The sequence below is a fragment of the Neurospora tetraspora genome (genome assembly GCF_033439725.1).
Source record: "Neurospora tetraspora strain CBS 560.94 chromosome Unknown B0H65scaffold_3, whole genome shotgun sequence".
NCBI classification, from domain to species: domain Eukaryota; kingdom Fungi; phylum Ascomycota; class Sordariomycetes; order Sordariales; family Sordariaceae; genus Neurospora; species Neurospora tetraspora.
In genome coordinates, this window is record NW_026944385.1 from 2,000,790 (window position 1) to 2,019,657 (window position 18,868).

The window sequence follows — 18,868 nt, forward strand, 5'->3', positions numbered from 1 at the left end:
GAGGAGGACTGGAAGCCATTCTTGGCGCCGTTATGGAAAGGTTGGGAAGGAAGCAACGGGCTTTCGATCGTAGGATTGGTCACCGCCCGAGAAGGGTCGGCCGGATTCTCTTCCATGGTGGTTGATGATTATGGAGATGGAAAGTGCAGAGCCTAGATTGTGCCTGTCGTAATCCTCCGAATTACTGTGTGTGACGGAGGTGGGAAGCCGACAGATAAGGGCTTGTTTCTGTGGTGGTCATGGCAGAGGACGGAGAAATGGGAACCAAGTGGAAGGCAGTCAAGAAATACTGGAAGGGAGTCCCGGTGAATGGGAAGCCCGGCGAATGGGAAGCCCGGTGAATGGAAAGCCCGGTCAATGGAAAGCCCGGTCAATGGAAAGCCCGGTGAATGGGAAGAGTGCCCCAACAGGTTGTGTCTTCTGTGAGATGACTGACGTGTCCATGTCAGGCCAGGGCAAAAAGATACGTACGAGCCGTCCATTTACGGCTTCCTCTCCTTACCCGCTCTCGGGGAGGACGAATTGCCCAAACAGTCTTGGTGATATTTACGGAGAACCTCAGCGCACGTGCTCCAAGCCGAACCTACGCCCTACGTCCTGAGGTTACCAATAAAGACCATGTCAAACCACATCTTGACTTTATACTCTAAAACCAATACCTACCGTATTTATGAGCAGACCTCTACCATCTGGGACCAGTTTTGCATTTATAGCGTTTTAAAAGGCTGTGTTGTGGCCGTGTGTTTGCAAAAGCCGGTGGTGCGAATGCAACCCCGAGCATAAACGGTTGGTTTGAACAAGACCAAGCCAAGTAAAACCACCGATAGGGCAAGCGTAGTATAGGCCTTCTCCTATGCGAAGTATCATAGTAATCCAATTTGTGGTTGAAAACAATTGAGTTTACACCTTAAAACTTAGAATGCGCGCAAGTTTGGCTTGGAGTGCGCTGAGGCTTTATCAAGTTTACAGAAGTCGCCAATGCCTGGGAGGTGCTGGCTTCCACTGCCGTTTCTGTGTAGGTGCGGAGCTTGACTTCCAGGTTCGGGTGATGGTGGGGTGAACAAAACTTCGTAGAAAGGGTAGCAAGCGCAAATTGCAAAACGGGACCAAGAGGGAAGGAGCGGAAAAGCAACCTAACCTTCTCACTTGATTCAAGCTTCCAACCTTGTAGACGGGAGGTTACGGTAACGGAAATGTAGGTAAGTAGCTTGTGTGGCAGATCATGAAACGTTGGATCAACTGGCTGATATTACTTTCGCTTTCCCATCGAAATGACCCTTCTAGCAATATCAAAATCCATTCCAACCAAGCACATTGCCATCACACACGACCCTCATGCAGTCATACCCGATTCCGAGCCACAGATTTTGAGCACCAGACAAACCATCATTTGCTCCTTCATGATCCATTTGACCGTAGTCAGTCGGCAGCATTGGCCGCATGAGCTCAAATCCGTTTCTGCGCGTACGTACACACGTTAGTGGCGCGATCATTTTCGAGGAGAACTAGATAGAAGGATGGCGAGAGCTCAACAATAACTTACCATGATCAAACGAAGAGAAAGGTCGCCGATGTTGAACTGACCATGGAAAGCGACTAAGCGCTGGAGATGCTGGCTTCCGCGAGATCGGACTCGAAAGCGTCATACAGGGCGCTGAAGCGGGAAGTGGTATCATCCACCAATTCGCTAAATTTCTTTACCTGCTCGTTGACTCTGGGTTCGTGGTATATCTCTTCAGCATGATCGAGAATGGACCAGAAAGCATCCGTTTTCTCGTCGTCGCAACGGTCAATCTTGCCGAGTTTGAACTTATAGTTGGCGATCCTTGACTTGGGAATGGATCCGTTCAAAGCCGTGTCCTTGTCTCTCAAAGCCGTGTTCTTGTCTCTCAAAGCCGCCTCGAGACACTTCACCGAATCTTCCTGAGCCTGCAGTTTGGTCTTGGCTGCATTCTCATCCTCTCTGGCAGCGCTGAGAAGCTCTCTGACGTTGTTGGTATCCTTATGGATGGTCTGGTTGTCAATCTCCAGCTCGGCGATCCTATTCTCCGCCTCGCGCAACTTCTCCTTGGTCTGCTCGAGTTCCGAACTCAAACTCTGGACCTTGTAGGCGTCTTCAATCAACTTGGTAATGAAGTCACCCAGGTGCGGCAACGAGGTTGAGGTGACGGCAGGGTGAGCCGGCACAGTTGGAGCAGGAACATGTTCCATTTGAGTGCTGTTGCTGTTCGGCGTGTCGTCCATGGCAGGATCGTTGGAGGCCATTGCGATGTGGATCTAGAGAGAGAGAATCGTGCCTGTTGAGAGTGTCCTACGTCAGTAGAGGTATCTTTGTATTGCAACGCGAAACTGATTTGCCTCTGCCGAGAACTTCTTTAACTTACTTGGACGTTCAAATCTGAGGATTAGCTGAGAAAGGCATTGATAGAGCTTGGGAATTGTCAGAAGTGCCTGGTCTGGCGGCTCAGAATGAGGGGTACTGGGAAAGAGAGCGGGTGGTGCAAGCCAAATTCGTGACAAGGAGAAAGGACCGTGTCTGAAAGAAATTTCCCACGTCCGTGTTTCTATAAAAGTTACGCAGGGCGTCTCGAAATTACAGTAATAATACAACCGCCATATCACTTGAGCTACATGGCCCGAATGAGGCTTTCAAACTCCCCAAAAACTTGTCATCTTGGCAGGACACCGAGGCCGAGCCTTATCGCGGTATCTTCATACCTCTAACAACAGACCTCCTCTCCCAAGGACGAAGGCCAGACCATACCATGACTGATTACTCCCCGAGCTCTCCCTCCTCCAAGATCTCTTCGAAGAGCTCCTTCAACCCATAAACACTATCGCCAAGATCCATCTGGGACTTGTCCAATATATACAGCGGAAGTTGGCCTGGCTTGTAGTCACCAAGTGTGCCAGCCGATCCGGCGCGCCCGCTCTCAATTTCCTCGAGCGCCTGATGCACAAGTCTGTGATGATGCACCACTGCCCATTCTATCTCCTTGAAGACGTCCAAGCAGCGCTCAATCTTCTTCTTCACCTCACGCAGCTCCTCCTCGGTCTCCTGAAGCTCATCTCTCAACTCGTCGTCAGACCCAACGGGTGTCGAACCGGCGTCGAAAATGGGTAGAGAAGGCGTGGTAGTTAAATTCCACATGAAAGGCAGTGTGCCGCGTCGTGTCGGGGGCCGCTCGTCTTGAGGTTGGTCCGTTGCCTTGCGTTTGGCGGGGACTTGATCAGCTTGGGTCTGGGAGGCTGGGGCCTGGTCGGGCTGCTCGGGCTGCTCGGGCTTTTTGGCTTTAGGGGATTGTGCGGACATTATGAGATGATTCACGGTCTCGCAGTTGGTGTTGATTGCTGACCGCTGACTGGGAGGATTCAGTGCTGAGAATTGTCGGAGTGTGGGAGAAATTAGGCTAGGGCTTGGGTTTTTGTGCTGGTCTTAGATTTGATGTGTGGAAGAAGAGGGAAGGCACACTTGATCATCCCTCACACTTCCCTTGTTCCTTCCGTTCTAGAGGAAAGATGTCCACCCAAGGAGCAGGACCATCAACCAGGGGCACCCGACCTGTAAGGTGCACATCAAGTAGAGCTCTTTATCGGTGACAGGTTCTAGCTAAGTTGATGATGCGGTGTACCCTTCATCGCCATCAAATGTCGAGAAAAACTACCCGCATCCATAGCTTTTCGTCCACGCACCCATATCCCTAGTCCTTGCAAGCGACGATTTCCACCACAGCCGGCAAAATACAAGAAACTTGCTGGAGAAGTATGACCAAGATGCAAAACGGCTTAAGGGGCTTTTGTTCATCGATATACCTTTAATCGGCCATGATGCGCCCGAGTTGCATTGACAGCGTCATGTTTTGCAACGTACTCCCATACGCCGGCCTTGGTCCCTTTTGTACTCCAATAAAACAATGAGGTGGAAACTCGACTAAAGATTCACCACCACTTTCCTAGTCTCTTGCGATCGCCTCCTCCGTATGGTTTGACATTTCTGGCTTCAAGCAATTGCTTCTTGGTGTGGTCAAGTTCCTTGGCCCTGGATCTGTCGCGGTCGAGCAACAGCTGGAGTGATCCTTCCAAGTCATAAATACCGTTGATACATATGAGTGACGTGCCGGCATTCTTGAACGATGCCTTGAAAATCGTCTCGATACGGGCAATCTTGTTCTCTGCGTTCTCCAACTTTTCGATCTTGCGCTTGTGCTCCGCCAAAGCCCACCTGAGAATCTTGTTCTCTGCGTTCTCCAACTTTTCGATCGTGCGCTTGTGCTCCGCCAAAGCCCACCTGAGATCTTCGTTGGCTTGCAGTAGTTCACTCATGCAAGACACGTCCTCCTCTAGCACGTCCAGACGCTGCTGAAGGTCAAGGTTCTTGCTCATAGCCTCGTCTCGATGCTTTCCAGTCAAGTCTAGGGACCTTCTCAGCCCCGCGACCTCCAATTTCAGAGCAGTTATGATTGAGTTGATGTGCTCTTCCTTGTCCTCTTCCTCCACTGCTCTTCCATATTCTTCCCTCAGCCTCCGAATGGTTTCTTTCTCTTGGCGGAGCGCCTCATCTTGGACTGTTGTTGTCCTCTTTCTCTCCTCCTCAAGGGCGGTCTTGAGCTTCTGAATCACAGCCTCCTTGGTCTGATCAGCAGCCTCGAGTTTCATGACTTTCATCCTTGTAGAGGCGAGTTCCAGGCTCATTTTCTGGAGCTTATGTGTGTCCTCGGGTGCCTGGACCAGCATGGTTGCGTAGGATGCGGCCTCGGAGTTGCTCGTGGGATTAGGGCCATGCTGATCGAAGTCGAACGTCGACGTGTCGGAGGGATTGGTGTCCGAGTCAGAGCCGTCCATTGTGGCGGTGGATGTTGGGCGGCGTCGAAGTGGATATAGAGCAGGTGGTATCAACACTGTTCGTGTAGTGGACAAGTCGTGAATGGTAGGGTAAGTGCTGTGAGGTGGATGTATGGGTGTAATTTTAGTTTTGCTTCGAAGGATGACGGGATGTGTTTCGTCGATAGTCGATACCCAGAAGAGATGGGAAATGCGATGGAACAGAACGTATTGGAGGCATGGAGGAAAGGCCACTATTTAAATGCCATCTTAAAAGATTGTCATCTGGTGTACGTGTCCATGCATGGGAGAAAAAAAAACGAATGTTCAGCCGGGACAGGTTCGGGCTTAGGTGTTGCAGGTTTATCGCCCCAAAGTGCATTGCAGGATTCCAGGTTGCATATTTCGACATGCCCGGTCGATGACTCCATTCACCGGGCTTGGTCCCGCATGCCTCCCACTACTTCACCGACCAACGCCGACCCGCGCCTCAATTCAACTGCATCTGCACCACCACCTTTGCTCGCAGTCGGAGGCCCAGCAATTACAGGGCGGACAACGCAACGCATCGCAACCCACCATCACATCCCGATCGAGCCCACGAATCACAATGGCAGCCCCCATCGATGCGGCTGAAGCCTCCCAGGGACCCCTCCCCTCCATCAGCCTCCTTACCGACGGCTGCGTCAACTACATCGGCATCAACATCGCCGTAACCCCCGAGATCAAGTCCAGCATGGCCGCCCGCCTGCTCCGCTACGAAGCGCCTCGACCACACTCCACGAACCCGTTGCCCACCATCCCAGCCGGTCGCTCTCGCTACATAATCCCGCCTCCTTCTCGCCGTCGCTCCAGTCGCTTTCTCCTCAAAGACACGGAAAAACTTTCCCCATCCGCTACCACTGGAACCGCCGCCGATGAACCCGTGGTCTGGCTCCCTGTGCAGCAAGTTTGGGTCAAGAACCGGCAGGGCAACGTCGTGCCGCCGTCGAACAAGCTACTAAACGGTCCCCAAAGCTTTGTCAGTCTGTTGGGTCGCGATGGCACGTATGCGGCTGTTTTCCATGTCTCGCAGGTTGAGAAGGTGATTGCGTACATTGCCGATGTCAACTCGGCCAAGTCGGAGCGGTTGTGCATTGCTACCGGTGGGGTGGACTTTCCCGAGGACGAGAGACGGTGGATGTATGTGGTGTCTTGTCACTCTTATGTCGGCGCGGCTCCGGCAGATTGGGAGGGCTTTGAGGGTAGCGGTTTGGAGAAGAAGGTCGAGGGAGATGACAGGGTTGAAGACAAGGACGGCCGCTTCGGTGATCGTGCCTGAGGATCTGGGTATTGTTTCTCTTTCCTTCTTGCTTTTGTGTCTCACGCTAACAACCGATGTTTAGAACGGTAAGACCGGCGAAACTCACGAGCTACGACACGAAATGGCTACCATGTCCTCCTGGATCTCTCCCCAAAGTCTCGGCGAAGTAACACAACAGGAGCGTATGACCTAAATCCCGCTGTCGGCTTCAGCAACCGTCAGCAGAAGCATCCAAACAATCTCGGTGGCTCATTAGCACTTCAGGTTCAGGCGTTCAAGCGGACTTTTGTTCCGTTTCATAGGCATAGAAGTGTAGCAGTCTTACAATGATTGCCAATTACTTCAATTAGTCGAACCTTCGAAGGTACCAAAATCTCGGGATCACGACTTCGAAGGACCTGGTGTATGGAATTTGAATACTGGTGTTGGGATCGATCAATATACGCACCTCTCTTGCAACCCCTTGTACCTATGATATGTATGCCAGGTTTCCACCGTGGAAGTCCACGATCTCCTTTTTCTGTGCTCTTCGGAGTAGTCCCTCCTCTCCTAACACCTTTGAGATTATCTATTGACTCAATTCCACAGATGAACAACATTAGGACGGCAAAGTATGTCTTGCGTAGTCTATTAAACACTCAATTCAGTGCACCTGAAGATTTTTTGTCATAGTCCCAATGATTTTTGCAGTTTTTCGCGCATGCTACAAACCAACCTCAAGTTCATTTTCCGGGCAGACGAGTGTTTGCAGGAATGGCTGCTTACAAATACTGTACCATGCTGAGCTGTTAGCGCACGATCGCTAAAAGCACCAAAGCTGGGTAGCAACACTATCGCTTATACATCCCGGGCTTTCCGCGTGTGGATGTCATGTCAGCCTGTTAGTGTTAACCCACTGAAGCCGCCTGGTTCAGGGCATACACTATCGCGTAGCCACTTACAGACATTCAACTTCCTCAATTTTCTTCAATTTCCTTGTCCTGTTCCTTCTTGTCTTCCAATGCAGTATTCACACATCATTTAAGCTTCATATCCCCGGAGGATATCTATAGAGCACACTAACTCATGGGTTCTCGTATCTTAGCCTCCGAACATGCAGCGTCCGAGAAAAGAGCAACAACATGGTAAACGGGGGATTCACAGTTCACACCCGGATGCGTTGTAGGCACCATGATGCCCTGACCCGAAGCATATTGCCTTTTACATTGTTTGTCACATGGCTTTTCGTCTGTCTTATGTTTCTTAGGGTCTTTATGGCTTAAATATTCAGAGATAATATCCCGCAAGGGTGAGTAGACATTCACACTAACACAAACAAGCGTGATGCAGTTCTGGGCACACATTTTCAGCTCAAGAGCATCACATCCGACAACAACACCAACATCAGACAACACGTCTCGACCTCTGACGTCGAGGATATCGCTAGTCCGTTGTCGAAACTCAAGGCACTATGCATCACGATCGAAAAAGAGGTTCGCCACGCAACAGCACAAAAAATCGAGCTACAGGAGCTGTTTTCCGACCAGCTCGACGTGGAGAGAAACGGAAGACTGCAAGCACTTGGGCAACTGATGACGTTGGTTTGTGTGAGCAATAGGTGCTCCTTCGATTGCTTCCATGCATACCTCCATCCAACCTTGTCCCAAGCTCACTCTGACCCATAACCGTCGAACCCTCTTCCACGAGAAGCTCCTCCGCTGCAACCAACTTTCACTGCATCGAGTAAGCTCTATTGATACTTCATATTTGGCGTCTCCATCACTTATAAGCTTCAAGACCGCGTCGAGTACAAGCTCGTGCCTTTGACTCGGGTGAACTAGTAAGTACACTCTTCACTCTCATAGCACCGCAAACTCCAAACTAACAAAGTAACCTCCAGGAAACCTCATTCGAAGCTCGCGAAGCGAGTCATCCGACAACGAACCGCTCACAAACCGAGACAGACGAATCTTCGGGGAGTCACTCCTAGCCCCGTCAGCCATCAGCCCAAGCGCAGGGTGCGAAGAAAAATCGAGGCTCCCTTCCAGCCCAACGTGCCTTAGGTTTATTTTTCTTCTCTACCGCCTTCCTTTTGTAGATCGCGAAGTTGCAGAATTTTTTCCTCTTCCTCCTTCGTGTCCATCTTCCTCCCACCTACCTATCTTCCTCCATCGGGACACTCGCCTTCCAGGCCCGTCCTCATTACCATCAAACCTACCCTACTTGTACGCCGCCTTCAAGTTGAGAAAACCTACCCGCACCCTCCCTTCCCCACATGCCAACTGTCGTATAATACCAACGTTTTCGTATGGTAATTTTTTGTCTCCGAGGGCCTTCAAAGCCCGAATGACCAATGAAGGAAAAAGAATAGAAAGGACAAAAAGTATCGGGGAGAGAGACATGGAAGGAATGGAGGGAATAGAAGAAAGAAAGGGAGAAAGATAAAGAGAGAAAAAGAAAGCAAAAACGAAGAATGGAAATATATTTTATCGGGGTAGTTGAGGTTGCTTTCCCTTGGCCGTTAGTGCACTACCCCGCCTCCAAATGCCCGTCCTAGTAGTTGTATTCAATCGCTAGATTTTCGTGCTGCTACCGTTCTCGGGCGGTTGTTGTTGTAGTGTTGTTCAGAGGTAGCGATTATAGCGGCCGGGGCTCCGAAATTTCTATTTGTATTCCGAAATTTTGCATTCCGACGTAGAAATTTTGCATTGGAATATTTCGTTTTTGAGATCAGGAAATTTTACAGGGAAAACCGAAGTTTCGAAACCAGCTGTCATTGTCAGACCCAGGCTGTCAGGGTAAGGGTTTACTATGGGGGGTGGGTGCGTATAGTTTTAGGGGTGGGTGCGGGTAGGTTTTCTCTTCAAGTTGAACATTAAGACATATACACTATCACATTCGTAGGAAGATCTGATGCCGACGGGAGAAGAGGCTTGTTGATGTATTCGAGTTATGCTGAGTTGAAACGCATTCCTAGTTGACCTTGTCCCTCATACACGCGCCCAACTTCCTCTCCCTTTCCCAACCCTCCCTTTCTAGACCTCCAAGACCCTAAGCAGAGATCTCAACCACAGAATACCTCGGCCTCTACTTCTTGTCTGCCTTCTCCTCCAGGACCTTGATGAGAGCAGTCTGGCTCTCCATGATCTCCGTACGAAGCTTCACCTCCTCCTCGAGGCGCGCGATCTTCGCCTTCCCGTCCTCGTAGTTGCTCTCGAGACCACGAACCCACCGCGAAAGAAAGCCCGAGCCGCGCTTGAATTCCTCAAGCTGGTCGATGCCCTGTTCCTGCAGGTGGTCATCGACCACCTTGACGAGCCCCATGTCGAGAGGCTTGTCACCGTCAGCGCGCTCAGCGCAGCCAGCACGAGAGGGGTTTTGGTTGCCTTGCGCGGACGACATTGTGACTTTTGTATGCTGTGTAAGAAGAATGCGAGGTTAGCCTCACTTTGTTTTGATGAGGTTCTGAGATTTAGTGTCACTATATTATCGCGTGCTACTTACAGGACGTGAAGCAAGGAGATATTCAAAGTGAATGTATGAAGGAGTACGATTCCGTGACGCGTAGAGAGACTTGTCGACACGAAGATGCGGTTTTTCGTGGAAGGGTTTGAGAGTGCTTGAAATCTGTGGTGAGGTGGACTTCAGCCGAGAATGTGAGCGAAAGAGAAAAAGTTTGAGAAATGGAGGGGCAAGAAATACGAAAGATATTCCATGAGCCGCTGTGGGGCATCGAGTGACGCGTAGGACAAGTGAATTTCGATTTTTGTTGAGGAATTTGACTTCAGATGAAAGAAGGGACTTGAATGTCCCGGCAACAAGTCAGTGGTGGAATCAAGTGGAAGTATCTATAGACAGAAACGAGAAGGGTCATGAAAGTTTCCGTATTGTCTGTCACGGCGTAATGTAGGCATTAGATATGACGACGCCTTTGGGTGAAGAGGAAACATGAAGGAAGGAGCTATCACCAAAGGTATCCGCAAAGGCGGGGATTCAGACTGGCAGTCGAAAAGTCAAAGGGAAGACACTCAATCATAACTTCATGGTGCGATTATCTCAGTAGTTGCTACAGGAGTGTTCTTGTTGCTTTCCGACAGGGTGAAAATTGGCGCTGGAACGCACTCAGACTCTCAGAGAACATCCCCAGCCAACCGACTGACTGACTGGCTTGCTCGGATTCTCTGGACCCCGGAGAACCTTTTTTGACGCTTTGGCTATACTGCATTTTTGCTTTTCTTTCGGATTTTCAAAAGGAGACAAGATAGTCAGCTTTGTCTTCCTCCGTGTGGCGTTTATCGGGATATGGTTGGGCGTCTTTGCTTGCATCTGAGCATAGTGTGGAAAAAGAGGAAGAGAATAATGACAACATCAGCGCGGCACAAAAGGAAGACGACGACGCCGCCTGCCCCTTTGGCGACACATCATCAAACTGCTTTACTCCGTCTTCCCTCCCCGTTTCGCCCGACTGCCGACACCTGCCTGCGCGAACTCTTGACGCTCCCCCTGCCCCCCTCGCCCGGGAACTTCCACGCTCCTGGCGCGTGCGACTCGGCAAGCACCGCTTTGCAACAGATAAGCTCAACTTGAAGATGCTGACCGCAATAGCCATCTATCTCCTGCTCAAGCACCTTCTGACTCAATAAGACGGGCTTCAGAGCTATCAGTCTCCTTGAGCTTGACGACAGTCCTTTTGGCGACTTCGAAGTCCACCAGCATCGGATTCATGGTCCCGCTGCTCAGTCCTTCATAGTATGTTAGCGTGCTCTTTGCCCTCTATTGTTCTCCCTAGGTACGATTCTCGTTCTGTTCTGCCATGCGTACCGGCTTTACTCGCGGCTAATGCTGTTGGTGTCACCTTCAACGGCGCGCTGGAACTCCTGGATCAGGATAGACTGCGCTTCAATGAGGTTCATGTTTCTATACATCTTCAGGAGCTCTTCAAGACTACCTAGCGATAGTCTTAGTGGCATCTTGAAGTTTCTGTTCAACTACCCACAGACAGACGGAGGGAATATGCTGGACGTCTTCTTGAAATCTTCAAGTTCTTTGCAGCTGATCTCTCTCTTCGATAAGAGCTTTGGCCATGCTCAGGGCTACGTTTTGGGTGGAACATTCTGCGCGCGGCGCGCGGTTGCCTTCGTTGGGTATGTGACTCGGATGCCATTTTTGTCTTCTGTGTGGTCAAGGACGAAGTGGAAGTTAGTATGCGCCCGGTCTTGTCTGTGTTTTGACTGTTAAGTTGTACCAGGTCTGAGGAAGGTCTTCATTTGTGGAAGTAGACCTGGGATACACAGAGAGTCTGAGGTAGGAGGCTCACGGTTTCCACGGATGGCGTTGTTGATCAAGAGCTTGTGTAGTACAAGCATGGATGACATTGGGGAGGAGGTGGTGATATTCTACATAGAAGGACTGCACAAAAAGAAGTAGGCATATGCGATGTAGCATACAAGAATCCTCCGTATCTTACCAGACAATGCCTCTCGAGCCTAGTACAGCCCCCACTCGACATCTTGACTGTTGGCGTCGCCCTTGCAGTCCATGCGGCCCTTGGCGCCGACCTTACCGCTGCCGCCAAACTTCTTGATGGAGTCAGTGATGATATCAACGATGTCCTGGGCACCGATGTAGAAGATGACGCTGCCGTGCTTGTTGAAGGCTTGAATACCGAACTTGCACCCGCCAAACTGCACGAGCTGGTGTTGTTCGCCAGCGAAGTTCTCGACCTTCCATTCGCCCTGGGTACCCTGGATATTGTTGACGATACCCATACAGTCGCTAGTAGAGGGGGACGCATCGCTTGTCTGGTCCTCGAATGAGGAGTCCTCACGGTGGCTAATAGACGGCTTAATGTAGCAGGGATAGTTGTCCACGTCGCTGCTCACGCTGGTGTCCGACCAGGCGGCAAAGGCGATCGAGGCGCTGCACACCGGAATGCGAATGAAGCCGGGAGTGGTGACGTCCTGGTTCATGAGGCCGTCGTGCCCGAGACGGACCAAATGCTCGGGATGGCGAAGGCAAAGAAGGCCTTGGAAATGCTGGCCCTCACATCCACCATCATGGGAGAGTCGTGCGATGTGTCAAGGGCATCCCCAGGGCTGGAGAGACCACCGCCGACGGAGCCATCAACGAAATGACCGTTCGCAATCAAGCTCGTCAGCAGTTCTACGTTCTCGGGTTCGCCGTTGAATAGCTGCTTGAGCGACATTTCAGTGACCTTGTCCCATGCGCTGACTGCGTTACCCATGTAATCCGAGAAGGCGTCTTGCTTCTCGGGAGTCCAAGCACCACTAGACGCATGATGGTTAGCACACATCGAGAACGTGACACTCATTAGCAAGGCGAGGTGGGGTTTCTTACTTTTTGTCGTCTTTGCCCGTAAGGGTTCCGGCAATTGAGGTGCCAAAGGAAACAAGCGCCTTAGCCGTGTCCTTCCAGTTGTCATATGAGACCGAGTTGGCTCTCCAGTACGGCATGGACTTGAGAACTACAATTTGACGTTAGCGTAACTGGATAAGACGGCATGAACAGCGGCATAGGCAAGCAGGTAGAAACCAAAGACTTACCCGTGTTGAAGAAGCCGGACACGCCTACGGTACCCACTAGACTCACGCACGCTAGGAGAATCCCAAGCCACGTGTCGTCAAATTTCTTTGGAATGGGAGCAAACTGGTTCTCAAAGTCCTTAAGTGCCGGGTCTAGTGCTGTTGCAGCGGCCTGGTACAGGGCAGTGACATAGGTGGCGTACATCTAGATGAGTTGGTTAGCAAACGCTACAGATGGGCCATCAACAACCCAAGCTTTCCGCTTCTTACGTGCCTCATGGATGATGACCATAGAGTTCCAGATCTCATATGCAACGGCGCCAGAACCGCCGCTCTCAAAGTTGCTGGTGCACTGCAGGGTCTGCTCGCAGTTATTGAGCGCGGCCAGCGAGCCGCAGTCGGCCGATTCAGGCCCGTGGATGGTGTAGAGACGCCTCGGGTGAAGAGAGTTTTTCCAGGCTTTTGGTAATCGAACCACACTTCCATGACATCCTTCCAGGCGTCGGATCCGTCCAACATGTTCCATCGCTCTTGAGGGGGTATGTGAGCGGCATTCTGTATCGCCGGGTCGGTGCATTTAAGGTCGGTCCAGTTGCCGTGGCGGTCGCCCTCAGCGTAGGGGTTGTCGCCTCTCTTGATGCTGAGCCTAAAGGCGCTCCAGTCCTTGCTCATTGAGGGCGCGTCGTGATACTTCTCCAGGTCGGTGGCCCAGTTGGTGGTACCACCCATGCCGAGCCCCTTGTAGATTGCGGTACGGGCGGTACGGATGCTGTCATCCATAAAGGCGACCCACTGGTTATTATCGTAGACGACGATGCGGCTGTTGCTAGTGCTGTCGATGAAGTTCTGGTTGACGCGGCTGGCGTTGTTCACGATGATGTCGTTGATCTCGGCGTTCGAGATGTAGCCCGCTGTATCGGTACAGGGACCCTTCGAGGCGTCGGATGCCGTCGCCGAGCCGGTAAAGAAGCAATCCTTGCTGTAGCAGCCGGCCTCAGCCATGTTGAAGGAGCGGCCATAGCTGCTGACACCGACGACGACCTTGCCCGAGTCCACACCGGCCTTGGTGATCTGGAGGAGGAGTCAGAAGGGGATCAAAGTACACAGTGAGGGGCAAAGGGTCTTGGGATCGGGCACCCACCATAGCTAGAGCCGTCTTTGTCTCGGTCAAGTTGACGTGGCTACGCAGGCAATTGCCGTTCGCACAGCCTTCTTGCGCCCACTTATTGCCGTAGTCCCACTGGCCGTGTAGATCGTACGTCATAAACACAATGTAGTCGACCACCTTGGAGATTCGAGCGATGGGAAATTGTTTGAGGTACCAGTAAGATGCCGGTGCGGCGATAGACACGGTCTTACCGGGCAACAGGTTCTTCAGCACAACCAGGAAGGCGAGGTAGTTGGTGCCTTCGTCATCGGCGCCCGGTGGAGGACCCGGGATGTCAGGTTCCTGCAAACAGTTAGCAGCGCTCCGTGGCTCGGGTTCGCAAGGGAGGAAGAGGGAGTGTGCATACGCCAGGGTATTCCCAGTCGATATCCACGCCGTCCAGGCCTTTATCTTTGACGAAGTTGGCAATATTGGTTGCGAGGGTCATGCGATTAGCGGCTGTAACGCCAGTCCGGAAGATGTTGTAAGTAGCGGCCCCTGTCGAGAAGGCCCAGCCACCGAAGGATATCACGCGGTGGACGTTGGTCATACTTCGGAAGGCTTCGAATTCGTACGTACTGATAACATCGCCCGCTGATACCTTGAAGTCCGGGGTAATGTCACCGAAGGCAAAGTGTATGTGAGAGAACTTGGTAGTATCGATCTGCCGCACGTCCTGATATAGGCAATTGCGGCCGCCCAAGCTGTAGCCTTCATAGTAGCCCAGACTGATCCACTGAGCGGGCGCCTTACCCTTAACCACGTTAGTACCGCAATTGTAGATGCAGCCATTGGTGTTTGGCTTGGCCGTGCCGGGGGCGCCCGTATTTGTATCAGTGCAAAACTCGGCCGTAATGCCGCACTGGCCCCAGACATCGCAACAGGCGTTGAGCGGGCATGGATTGAGCTTTTGTATATCATCCATATTATTGGGCTTCTTAGTACCGGGCTTCTGCGGTCCGCACACAGCATTGGCCAGCGGGGCCGGCATGGGCGGCGTACCGTCACTGAGGCAGATGACTGCCTGGGCCATCAGTCGACTGCAGCCGCTCCATCCCCACGTCTGTTTGTTGAAACTCTCGATCTTGTCGACTGTCAGGCTATTGGCGGCCGCGATGGCCGAACACGTATCGTCCTGTACAACGGCGTATGATGCGCACGATCCGTCGCTGTTTTTCTTGGGCGTGAAGTCGGGCATCGTACCGGACGAGCAGCACACGTGCTGTAGGGGCATCAGCGAGGAGCAAAGCTTTGAATCCGGGTTGTACTTTGTAAAATCGCTGGGCGAGATGCCGCACTTGGTCGCCAACTTCGCGCAGCTGTCACCCGAGGCCACCTGGATGGTTCTACAGTCGGCGCGGGTCTGTAGGTTGGTGCCGCGAATCGCCCGCAAGGCTGTGCTGGCGCTGTAGGTTGAGTTGCTCCTGTCGGTCCCCTTGATCGTTGCGTTAGACGGTAACACCAACGGCGTCGTGAAATCGACTGTCCCGGGTATGTTCCGCACCGTGTCGAAAGACAGGCAAGTAGCGTTCTTCCATGACCGAATCGCCTGCTGTACGGGGGTGAAAGATGTGTTGCTCGTAGCGATGAAGCCAACGACGTGGTCGCCGTCGTAGTCGTGCCCGCACAGCTGTATGGCCTTGCTGCCGCCCGTGTTGTTGGAAGCGTACAGCGCATTCTCGAAAGCAATTAGTGCATCTGGCGCCGTGGACTGGATGTTGACGTTCTTGCCGAGGTAGACGCCGGCAGTGCCAGTGACGGTTTGCACAAACAGCACCAACGACTGCTTGTCGTCCGATGTATAGCCGGCTGCCAGAGCGCGCCGTACCGACTTGGACAGACTGCGCAGGTCGACGCCACGATGGGGAGCCGTCTCATTCCAGCCGCCCAACTCAAATGTGACGTTGGTCGGCGTGTGCGTTGGATTCGCGTTCGCATTCATCTGGTTCATATTCGCACCAGGCTTCTGAGGCGCATGTGCACCGTACGACGTACAGGCGTAGATGCGATGTCCCGAGCTGCCGTCATCCACATCGTCATAGATGGAGAAGTGGTAGAAAACCGTCTCCTTGCAGCGCGCCACCTGGCTCAGGCTGTGGTAAGCCGGCCAACTGCCCGGATCAGGCCCAGTAACACTGCAAAGCGTGGGGCAGTCGTCTCGCCCCCGGTAGGATACGGAGGCCGGTTGCCGCAGATTTAGCATGGGCGACCCGGCCTCCACAGTCCCAAAGGAGAGGAAGAGACCGGCCGCACTCAGGACCGTTGCCGCCCGTGAAAAGAAGGACATAATAGCGATAAGGACCGAAAAGCAAAACAATAGAAGGGATAGGACGATGCAATGGAATCATAAGCGCAATATGTCTGCCGGGGGGCTCCTTGCCTAGCTGCCTATCGAGCTGCTTTGCCCTTTATATAACCATACGGCTTGAAGAGGCCAACAGGGACTTATAAGCGGATCACCAAAATCGACACGATCCAATCTCATCGAAATGTGAAAGCACGTTCTCACCAGAGTCCTCCAGTCGCGGTAGATTGATCCTTAAGCACACCACGCAGTTCTTGGGTGAAATTGCAAGGGCTGTGATGGACATGGTCCATATGCCGGCCAACGACACCTTCACAACGTTGCCACTTGGCAGAACCAACATGTGTCCGTCCGGCGACTAATACCCGGATGCTTTTAGGATCATGCCAAATGAGGTGCGAGAAGCGGAAGAGACGTTGGCATGAAAATGCCACTGTGCTATCAAAAGGATTAGCACTGGCGCGTATGTAGTCCGCTTGTTGGTGGTTTGTTGGGTAGGGGGTTGAAGAGTGAAGGGTGACAGCGCCAGGCCAGAATTAGGTACCACCCCTAACTCGGCTCGGTGACTGAATTTGGGGTACCATATGGCTATGAAATGGGATAAACGGGCTTCTCTCGGACCGGGCCTCCCCCACGCACCCCTTGCACACTGCCGCCCCTTCCTTCACCAACGGACAGAGATAGCAGGACACCCCTAAAGCTGAGATGTCTCTAACAGAGGTAAGAGGTACAAACACCCATGGTGCTTAGTGTCGAAGTGAACGGAGTGAACGTAGACACAAGGCACAAAAGAATGGTGGTGAACTTGTTGATTGAAGAAGAAGAAAGAGGACGAAAGAGAGGGAAGGGGAAACCTTCGATATATGTGCATGTGAGACGCGAGTAATAATCCATGTGTGGATCGAAAATCATCTTGCTCAACACTTAGAAGGGAGAATAACACGCAGAAACGCTTGAAAAGGTACAATATCAGAAGACTATGTCTGCTCTACAAAAGCTGCATGGCAGCCAAAGCCGCGACGAACCCGCCTAGCATGGCTGGGAACCCGGTCTTCGCCGCACTCCATCCATCCGCCGCCGCGTTCTGCTTGCTGGGGCAGCTCACCATGGGGCTGATGGCCGCGCATGCCGTGGCTGTGAGGGCGGCGGAGATGCTGTTCGCTGTGGCCGAGTCCACGTGGACTGCACACGGGTCGCCGGGCACCAGGGGCTGAACGTCCGAGAGCACGGCGCAGGTGTTGCGGCCGTCGTACTGCGCCGGATTCACGTCTAGAGTGCCCGTGAGATTGAAGGCGAAGTGGCTGGCGTTGGTGCATAAGGCGCTGTTCGCCGTTGCCGTCACGAGGTCGGGTTTCTGAGCGCCGTTTTGGATCGTAAACGTCACACTGTTGTCACGGAAGCCACCGCCGAGAAATTGCGGGCCCCCGTGGGAGCAGTTGCCGGCGCCAAAAGCCCACACCAGGCTATAGGACGTCGGCGCCCCGTCGGCCGTTGTGTTGAGTCTCGAGACGTAAGTGTACACAAAGGTGGGCTCGGTAGTGAAGTTGGTCCACTTCAAGTTCAGGGTAGGGTCCCTCGTGTGATTAAAGGTGCTATCCCAGAGCACCAAGTCAAAGGAGGGTGCGAGCGACGAAGCCAGCGCCGCGTTCTGGAAAGCGAAGACGATGGGGAAGAGTGTCGACGGCGCGTAGGTGTCGTTGCGTGGGAAGATCAAGTCCACCTCGACCGTCGCCGGGAAGGTGGCTGCTCCAACCTGCATCGCCCAGAGCAGCACGGCTGAGAGGAACGCTGACATCGTGGCACGGAACCAGCTGGTCGGAGAAGGGATGGTGATGATAGAAGAAGCAGCTCGTGAGGGCGTAGAAGGGGTACTACTACGACGAATAATTGATTGAGGTAGGGGCACGCAAGAAATCAGCCAAAAGCAAAAGCGCGTGCTAAAGGCGGTAGGAAATGGTGGCGAAGGATGACTGGGAATCAAGGGAGACAGAGGTCGGGGGAAGAGAGAGGCGAGCATAAACTCAATGAAAATGCGAAGTTGGAACGATGTAGTATTGTAGCATTCGTAACCTGGAAGGAAATAAAGTTATGGGCAGGGTCCAACACCAAGCGAAGTCAAGTTTAGCTAAATGCGGATAAATGCGGGATCCCGCCGGCCCGCGCCCTCCTGTCATACTGTCCCCCCCCCCATCTCCTTGAGCCGCAGCGGGATCCAATCACGGCGTAGCTCTCGGCACGTGGGTAGTCTCACATGGATTCGAACTACTATGTAGGTCGTGCCTGACCCCGTCACCTTCAACTTCGCAGGCTTCTTGTCAGATTCTAAGGTAGCATTCTACCCAGATGTCGGTTAGATGCTAGAGTCCCAGCCACTTGATCTCCCAACGGACTCGGTTCGCCAACCTCCGGCTGCTGTGCTTACTTCCTCTCCGCTTCCTAATGCACTGTCGCCAGCGCCGTTCCTCCGAGGGCAGCAGAAACCATCCCAGTCCTTGCCCATGTCCTTGCAGCACCTTGTTAATAATTCAATATTAACGTCACGTCTAGGTATCCTCAAAGGGGACCAACGTTGGCTTGAAATCCTTCACGGCGAGGATACCCTACAGATGCCATGTCTGTCGCCATCGACACATGGCGGACGACATCTGGGCTCTCGATGCCACATACATGATGCAGCAGGTGTCGTGAGGAGATGCCACGGAGCAGTATAAATGACTCTGATGCGGACCAAGCTACCCCGTCCATTGTTGTTTGTTCACGCCGGCCTCTGC

General features: G+C 52.6%; 6 protein-coding genes across 6 annotated transcripts; 1 reads left to right on the plus strand and 5 right to left on the minus strand.

The window, feature by feature from the left end:
• Positions 1 to 1,596: 1,596 nt before the first annotated feature.
• B0H65DRAFT_571123 (uncharacterized protein) lies at positions 1,597 to 2,265 on the minus strand (the record flags this gene model as incomplete). Its single annotated transcript, XM_062830472.1, has 1 exon — positions 1,597 to 2,265. One exon carries the CDS (start codon positions 2,263 to 2,265, stop codon positions 1,597 to 1,599), a length of 669 nt encoding a protein of 222 aa, XP_062682924.1.
• A 324-nt stretch (positions 2,266 to 2,589) lies between these two features.
• On the minus strand, positions 2,590 to 3,313 carry B0H65DRAFT_587743 (uncharacterized protein; the record flags this gene model as incomplete). The annotated part of the gene is made up of 1 exon (XM_062830989.1): positions 2,590 to 3,313. One exon carries the CDS (start codon positions 3,311 to 3,313, stop codon positions 2,774 to 2,776), a length of 540 nt encoding a protein of 179 aa, XP_062682925.1. The 3' UTR covers positions 2,590 to 2,773.
• A 626-nt stretch (positions 3,314 to 3,939) lies between these two features.
• B0H65DRAFT_423997 (uncharacterized protein) lies at positions 3,940 to 4,842 on the minus strand (the record flags this gene model as incomplete). The annotated part of the gene is made up of 2 exons (XM_062824488.1): positions 3,940 to 4,238; positions 4,356 to 4,842. 2 exons carry the CDS (start codon positions 4,840 to 4,842, stop codon positions 3,940 to 3,942), a joined length of 786 nt encoding a protein of 261 aa, XP_062682926.1.
• A 437-nt stretch (positions 4,843 to 5,279) lies between these two features.
• On the plus strand, positions 5,280 to 6,369 carry B0H65DRAFT_491238 (uncharacterized protein). The gene is made up of 2 exons (XM_062827743.1): positions 5,280 to 6,150; positions 6,207 to 6,369. Exon 1 carries the CDS (start codon positions 5,432 to 5,434, stop codon positions 6,140 to 6,142), a length of 711 nt encoding a protein of 236 aa, XP_062682927.1. The 5' UTR covers positions 5,280 to 5,431; the 3' UTR covers positions 6,143 to 6,150; positions 6,207 to 6,369.
• A 5,699-nt stretch (positions 6,370 to 12,068) lies between these two features.
• B0H65DRAFT_571128 (uncharacterized protein) lies at positions 12,069 to 15,995 on the minus strand (the record flags this gene model as incomplete). Its single annotated transcript, XM_062830473.1, has 7 exons — positions 12,069 to 12,390; positions 12,461 to 12,587; positions 12,667 to 12,850; positions 12,896 to 13,079; positions 13,121 to 13,716; positions 13,787 to 14,095; positions 14,160 to 15,995. The coding sequence occupies 7 exons, from the start codon at positions 15,993 to 15,995 to the stop codon at positions 12,069 to 12,071; spliced, it is 3,558 nt and encodes a 1,185-aa protein (XP_062682928.1).
• A 1,090-nt stretch (positions 15,996 to 17,085) lies between these two features.
• Positions 17,086 to 17,892, minus strand: B0H65DRAFT_507845 (uncharacterized protein; the record flags this gene model as incomplete). Its single annotated transcript, XM_062828175.1, has 1 exon — positions 17,086 to 17,892. The coding sequence occupies one exon, from the start codon at positions 17,890 to 17,892 to the stop codon at positions 17,086 to 17,088; it is 807 nt and encodes a 268-aa protein (XP_062682929.1).
• Positions 17,893 to 18,868: the final 976 nt, after the last annotated feature.

Bases quoted from the DNA above. Each gene is read 5' to 3' on its own strand.
- B0H65DRAFT_491238 (XM_062827743.1), top strand. From the start codon at position 5,432: ATGGCAGCCCCCATCGATGCGGCTGAAGCCTCCCAGGGACCCCTCCCC.